Source organism: Natrix helvetica, assembly GCF_964273705.1.
Source record: "Natrix helvetica genome assembly, chromosome: 2".
Taxonomy (NCBI): Eukaryota; Metazoa; Chordata; class Lepidosauria; order Squamata; family Natricidae; genus Natrix; species Natrix helvetica.
In genome coordinates, this window is record NC_138552.1 from 277,229,573 (window position 1) to 277,237,057 (window position 7,485).

Genomic DNA, 7,485 nt, shown 5'->3' on the forward strand with positions numbered 1-7,485 from the left:
ATCGTAAAATAAGATAGGCCAGAACATTATCTCAGCGCTAATTACCGGCTGCTAGCAGTTTGGCAGATCGAATCTCACCAGGCTCAAGGTTGACTCAGCCTTCCATCCTTCTGAGGTGGGTAAAATGAGGACCCAGATTGTTGGGGGCAAGAGGTTGACTCTGTAAACTGCTTAGAGGGGCCTGTAAAGCACAGTGAAGCGGTATATAAGTCTAAGTGCTATTGCTATTAATAAAATGTTGTTTGAAAATCACCTAGTCACTTAAGTGAGGTAGGCTTTTTAGAAATTTGATAAAATAAAATAAGAACATAACATTAAAAAATAAATAAATTAAAATAAATTAATAAAACAAAATAAAATAATAAAACAAAATTGAAAGAGTTCCAAAAAGAAACCTTAGGAGTTGCTTCAGAATTAATGTTCAACTAGTATTAAGAACAAATAAGTAAAGATGTCTATGAAATTTAGCTGAATGTTACCATCTTATAATTTCAGAATTTGTATAACATTTTCATAATGTATTGTACATATACAGATAATATTGGCATTAATGGAATCATTTTTATTTAAATTATTTAGCATTTAAAATCTTTTCATCTCTGAAAGGTAGCTTGGAAACATAGGTATCTACAGAAGAAGAGAAGAGATAGCTAAAGGTCTTATCTTTTTTCACTCTTATCTAGAACTTGCCTCTGGTATAATGTCTAACTCCATAGAGCAATCAGCCCCGACCTGACTATGTGCACAATTTGCCCGTGTATTTGAGTCCCAAGTGTTGTTCCTGCATGTCTACTGAGTTCTTTGTCTAGAACAGTGTTTTTCAACCTTTTTTGGGCAAAGGCACACTTGTTTCATGAAAAAAATCACGAGGCACACCACCATTAGAAAATGTTAAAAAATTTAACTCTGTGCCTATATTGACTATATTTTTAGTTTCAATAAACTCTGGCATTTGAAGCACACAAGTCTTAAAGCTGTCAAGTTACAAGATCCTTGCATCCCTAACCCTTTAGGAAAAAACCCCCAAGGGGTCTTCAAACCTGACAGCTTGAAGACTTGTGGACTTCAACTCCCAGAATTCTGAGAATTGAAGTCCACCAAGGGCATCAATCATATTAGCCCAGGCAGGGATCTGCAAAATTGGCTCTTAAGACTGGTGGACTTCAACTCCCAGAATTCTGAGAGTTGAAGTCCACCAAGGGCATCAATCATATTAGCCCAGGCAGGGATCTGCAAAATTGGCTCGAAGACCTCCAAGGTCCCTTCCAACTCTGTTATTCTATAAGGTCGTTGCAAATTTGATGCAGGAGAAGTTTCTGACAAGTGGAGCCCCAAGAAGCGAGGAGGGAGAAAAAGAGACGGAGGCAAGGAGCTTCTTCCCCCCCCCCCCCGCAAAAATCTTATCAGGGAGCCGGCGGGCAGTAGCAAATTAGCTGATCACGCGGCGTGATCGGCTAATTTGCTACTGCCCGCCCGGCTCCCCGGTTAGATTTTTGCTGGGAGGAGGCGGGGGGGGAAGCTCCTTAGCCTCCGTTTCTTTTTCTGCCTCCTCGCTTCTCGTCATTCCACTTGTCAGAAACTTCTCCTGCATCAAATTTTCAACGACCTTATAGAATAACAGAGTTGGAAGGGACCTTGGAGGTCTTCTAGCCCCAAGAAGCGAGGAGGGAGAAAAAGAGACGGAGGCAAGGAGCTTCTCCCCCCCCCCCCACAAAAATCTTATCAGGGAGCCGGCGGGCAGTAGCAAATTAGCTGATCACGCGGCGTGATCGGCTAATTTGCTACTGCCCGCCCGGCTCCCCGGTTAGATTTTTGCTGGGAGGAGGCGGGGGGGAAGCTCCTTAGCCTCCGTTTCTTTTTCTGCCTCCTCGCTTCCCGTCCCTGTCTGGACCAATCACAGCCCGGACATCAGAAAAGTGGAATTTTTCCATTTTTCCCACGGCACACCAGGCAACATCTCGCGGCACACTAGTGTGCCGCGGAACAGTGGTTGAAAAACACTGGTCTAGAAAAGCTTTTGCTTTGCCTGGCATACAGATAGTTTTCGACTTATAACCAGATTGTTTTGTTGTGAAAGAGGGCAGTTGCTAAGTGAGTTGTGCCCAATTGTATGATCTTTTCTACAAGAGTTGTTAAGTGATCACATCAGCTAAGTGAATCACACAGTTGTTAAGCAAATCCATCTTGAATTTGGATGATGTAATTTTGGGGATGCTGCAATGATCATAACTGCGAGATTCAGTCGTATGTCACTTTTCTCAGTGCTGTTGTAACTTTGAGCAGTCGCTAAATGAATGGTTGTAAGTCAAGGACTATCTGTACTAAGTTCTCTATTCCTTAAAAAAAGAAAAAGTCCACATATCTTCAAGCAGCTAAGGTTGAGAAACCCCGTCTTAAAAGCTTTGGTCTGAAATGTCTGATAGACCTTCTGTAGAAAATACACAGGAAACATATTTGGGGACCCAAATTCCCAAGATGGTTATTACAGAGAGTCAGCCTGCTTTTTCCTTCTTCCGTCCAGGTCCCCCACCCACCCACCCAAGTTACACAGAAGCAAACCATGAGTCAAACTAAAGTTAAATGTAAAGCTAATTTATTCACTCACAAAATTGGTTTCATGTAATTCCTTTAGTTTCCTTTCCAAACTCAGACTAGTCCAGATCTCTCTGACTGAACATCCTACTGGCCTGAGTCAGTTTGACTAGGATAATGGGATTTCTACTCTAGCATAGTTGGAGGACATCAGACTGGGGAAGTGTGCCTTAAAATTAACTTCACTCCCCTCTGCCTCTTCTTCCTCCCTTCTTCCTCTCTTCAATTGCCACCAGCACTTTATAATCAAGGAATTTGGGAGTTTTTCTAATCAAATAATATAAGCCGGCCAGTGTCCACTTATTTGGCAGATGGGTAGCATATAGCTTATACATAAGTAAATAAAATATTTTGATTCACAAGTTTACTTTTTTCTGCACACATGACACCTACAATGCAAAATATTTAAAAATCACTTCCTTATTACTTCCTTAATAATCACGACTCCCTCAAACTCACTATTGGAAGGCGTTCAGCTTTGTAGATTGATGAAAACCTTTAGTCAAATCTAAAAGACAACTGAGCTCTATTGTGTCCATTATTCTTGTGCAAATGTAACTCTCTTCACCTACCAGTTCCTTACTTGTTCTTGCTGTCTTCTGCTTTGCTCCCCCCTGTTAAAGATGCAAATCTCTCCTTTTCCATCCTCTTTCAAGGTTCTTCCTGAAGAAACTTCAAGTGAAGCCCATAGCTGCAGGGCTGGGTTACCATGGTAACATTCCCTTCCATCAGAAACCTGCTGTGTGTGTGTCCTTGAATCCATCACTTTGTGAAGCTTTGTAGAGCTATGCTTTACCACTTCTATTTCTCTCTCTCTCTCTCTCTCTCTCTCTCTCTCTCTCTCTCTCTCTCTCTCTCTCTCTCCCTCCCTCCCTCCCTCCCTCCCTCCCTCCCTCCCTCTCTCTCTCTCTCTCTCTCTCTCTCTCTCTCGTCTCATTAATAATGGAGCTAGGATAATGAGTATATCTAATAGTTCAAGTGTTGCTTTAATTGGTATCCAATGGCTGAGAAAATTATAGATGGGTTTGGTGTTGATGAAACAGGTTGGTTTCTTTCTAGACCTCCTATCTTCCTCACACATTTCATGTTCTCCACAGGGTATTGCTACACCTTCACGTTCGACATCAGGAGAAGTTTATCTGGCTGCAGATGGGAAGAATGGGACTTTTTCTTGTCCTCTAAGATTAGAGGACTGGATGAAAAAAGGGCTACATTTTTCATATATTTTAAAAATTGCCCCTTGGGAAATTTCTCTGTCTCCATGCGTTAGTGACAATTTGTCAAAAGGGTGAAATATTTTGAATTAAAAAAAATAGGAAATGTGGCCGTCCTTCTGTGTGATTTTATCATATGGGAAATTAAATCTGCCACTATGAGATAATGCTGATGCCATGATCTCTGACTGGTTTATTTTCAGTCAGTAAGGGCAAAACATTGCAAACAGAGGTAAGTTTGGAAGTGGTATAAAGAATTATTTTTTCTTCCACTCCTTTTTCATGTGAAAATTATTCTCTAACAAAATGTCTGTTGGTGAAGATGATACATATATGCCTTTGAGTCAGTACTGACATTTGGCGACTGCCTGGATGTTTCTGAAGTTTTCTTGGAAAGACTTCAGAAGTGGCTTGCTTAGGGCTGCAAGGATATGACTGGCCCAATATCACCCACCTGGCTTTGTGTTTAAGGTGGGACTAGAACTCACAGTCTCCTGGTTTCTAGCCTGATAACCTTAATCATGATTGTACACCAAACATTCCCAAGGCATCAAATGAGTTTCTTAGGCCTAAATCTATGTTGAGCAAAACAACTAATTGACTTCCTATTGCCCTGCAATTGGGGGCAATTTAACACACATCCAGACTGTCTAAGCAATTTGGGCATACCTTGCAGCATTGATTAGCCATTAATTTGGATCCAGCCCAAGGGAGAGAGATTATTTCTCAACATTGTGCGGTATAACAGTACTGTAAGCCTAGCTTTAGTAGAAATCTTTGATACATCCAGAATAAAGATATTATTTGTATACCATCCATAGAGATATCTAAACTGGCCTGCAATGCAAAAAAGTAATGGAAACTCAAGTGGAATCTAAAAAGTTCAGAGTGACTCTGAGGTGCATGTACCAGATTATCTGAAACTGGAGGAATCTGAAGATTTATTGGAGTGACTGAAGGCAATTTCACACAAACCAATGTCCAGAGAAGGGTTGCAAATGTAAATACACACAACCAATCTAACTGATTTCATGCTAGTCCCAGTATATTCAATATATAGTCTATTCCAGGGATGGGTCACTGCCTGTTTTACTACCAGTTCGCTTTGTGTGTGTTTTCGCACATGCGCAGAACAATTTACAGTGAACTGAGCATGCATGCTCACTACAAAATAATATGGTGGCGACATCAGCAGCGGCAAGGGAGCCGGTTCTGGGGCATGGCAAGCCTGGGTCGCTGCCGGTTCTACGACCCAGGCAAAAATGCCACTACCGTTTCAGTAAAACCGGGCCAAACTGGGAGCAACCCACCTCTGGTCTATTCACTCGTTGAATTGCTTGATTCAATGCAATCAAGGTATGCCTGATCCAGGATACTCCCAACTGTTTTACTGAGCCTTTATTCACGATCCTGCGATTTAGATCAGTGATTCTTTCAGTCCAGTTTAACAGGCTTGAAATTATAATATTTAAATTACATATATCCTGGCTTTGGACTGTAGTCAATGTTTAAAGTTAGTCTGCTGTATCTCCTGGGGCTTTAATTCTGTGGCCAATCATGGGTGGGCTTAATGCTTCTTTAGAGTGAGGCGGTGCTGCTTCCAGGAAAAGGTCTGCTTCTAACTAACATCTAACCTCTGTTTTTTACAGCTTTAATTCTCCAGTGTCTCCAGCAAATCACAAACATTATTAATTCTTTCACATTTGGTTGTTTTAGCTGGCTAATCCAGAACTAACTGCTGGTGGGGCAGCAGCTTTAGCACTTAAGAGTCCAGTTTAACAGGAGGCGTTTAGGAGGCGTTACAAGTCCACTTAGTCTGATCATACCAGATAAAAAGGAACAAACTTTGTAGTTTAATCTTAAACAATTGCAAATTCTATTCTTCATTATTTGTATTAAAAAATAAGTAAATTATGAACTGAACACTTGAAACTCCTGTTAGAAGATTTCTACATATTATCATATTTATTTTCTGTATATCCATCTGACTTTATTTTAGAAATTTAAATTTAAAAAATGAATGGGAAGTGAGCAGACTTAACAAAAGACTTCTAAGAATTCAAAGTTAATATGGTGACATCATGATTATCAGGACTTGAAGGATCAGATGATGGAAGTATGCATATACAGTTCCAAGTTTTTAAAGCTGTCCTCTGTGCTAAAGCCAATGCCCCTTCCCCCCTCGATTTCATTCACTTCATATTATTATTATTATCATTGCCAAGTTATGAGACTCTTTCTTTTTCTTCCCCCCAGTGCTCGGAAGCGTCCAATCCCCTACTATCGACCCAGCCCTTCCTCTTCCAGCTCACTGACCAGCTACTCCTACAGTCGCAGCCGTAGTCGCAGCTATGACAGCTACAGCAGCAGCAGGAGCCGGACTCGCACCCAGAGCCGCAGTCCAAGCTACAACAGCCGAAGCAGTTCTGAGAGCACTGGATTTTGAGCACCCCTTGCCAGCCGCTTTGAGAAATGAGCTGGTCCAGCTTTCTCTCCAACCCTGTCTCCATCCCCTTTTTCCAGGCATGGCCCAACTTAATTCCTCCACCAGGGCTTGTCTCTGCAATTTTTCTGGTCCCTTCGGGGACCCATCCTGGCATTCCTGGAGATGCTAGATGTGTCCATGGGCAAGGGCCTTATGAATTTGGGCCCAAACCTTAAGTGGGGAGTCAGACATTCTGTAAGTGGGACCCATGTGCCCCAGAGAAAATCATGAAGCTACCTTTGAAAATGTAGCTCAGCAGAAAGGATGAAAAACTCAAATGGGATGTGACATTTTGGTGTGGCTCAAGTCTTTCCTGGTGAGGACTCAAATATATGGCTGCTTACATGGAGGAGAGGCACATTGCTCTCATTTCATTCTTTAATTTCTACCAGTAAAAGGTAGAAAGAATTCTCCAGAGGAATAATGCACCTATGATTCCATAAGATAAGTAGAACAAATGAACAAATTTCAATTCCAGCAAAGAACTTTGGATGCCGGAAAAGGAAGAAAAGCGGGGTTGGGAGGGCTTTTTAATTTTTTGTTCTTGTTTTCTTAACAAACAGTCCACAGAAGATTCTTCCTTGGGGTTGACTTTTTAATTTATTTCTTGCAGATATTTATTTCAATTTTGTTACCAACTGAAGTTTGGGATTTAATTTATTTGGACAAAAAGGAGATGGGTGGGAATGGGCATAACTGTCATGTTCATAGGAGAAGAAAAGCTCTGATAGCTGTCAAAAATTGAGGTGGATGTATGGAGAAGGAAAGAAGGAAGGAAGGAAGGAAGGAAGGAAGGAAGGAAGGAAGGGAGGAAGGGAGGGAGGGAGGAAGGCTTCAAAAGGATGCAAAGATGAATACTGGATTTTCAGCTTTTAAAAGAGAGTCCACCTCTGTGGGTCTAAAACTTACTAATTGCTACACCCTGAGATTATTAAATATGGTCACCAATAACAGATGCCAAGCACTTCCTCGTAGATGCTGCCACCTGCAGAAACCAATTTGATTTCAGGTGTATTTGCTGAAAAGGTCCAAGTGATACTTCTTGATTTTTCCCTTCCTAATACTTTGGAGAACTGCTGCTGAGAGCAAATAATGAAGAGCTAGCTGGACAAATAGTCTGAACTGACATGTTCAGTTCCCATGACAGCAGGCTGGCTGAAAAGCCCAAGGGTTGTTGGAAATGGCGGACTGTCA

General features: G+C 41.5%; 1 protein-coding gene across 1 annotated transcript in view; it reads left to right on the forward strand.

Moving 5' to 3' along the window:
- The window catches only part of SRRM3 (serine/arginine repetitive matrix 3), a 219,489-nt gene extending 213,103 nt beyond the window's left edge, over nucleotides 1-6,386 (forward strand). The window contains exon 16 of the mRNA XM_081944796.1: nucleotides 6,063-6,386. Within this exon, the coding sequence (XP_081800922.1) occupies nucleotides 6,063-6,252 (190 nt within the window). The 3' untranslated portion in view covers nucleotides 6,253-6,386. The remainder of the gene's footprint in view (nucleotides 1-6,062) is intronic.
- Nucleotides 6,387-7,485: the final 1,099 nt, after the last annotated feature.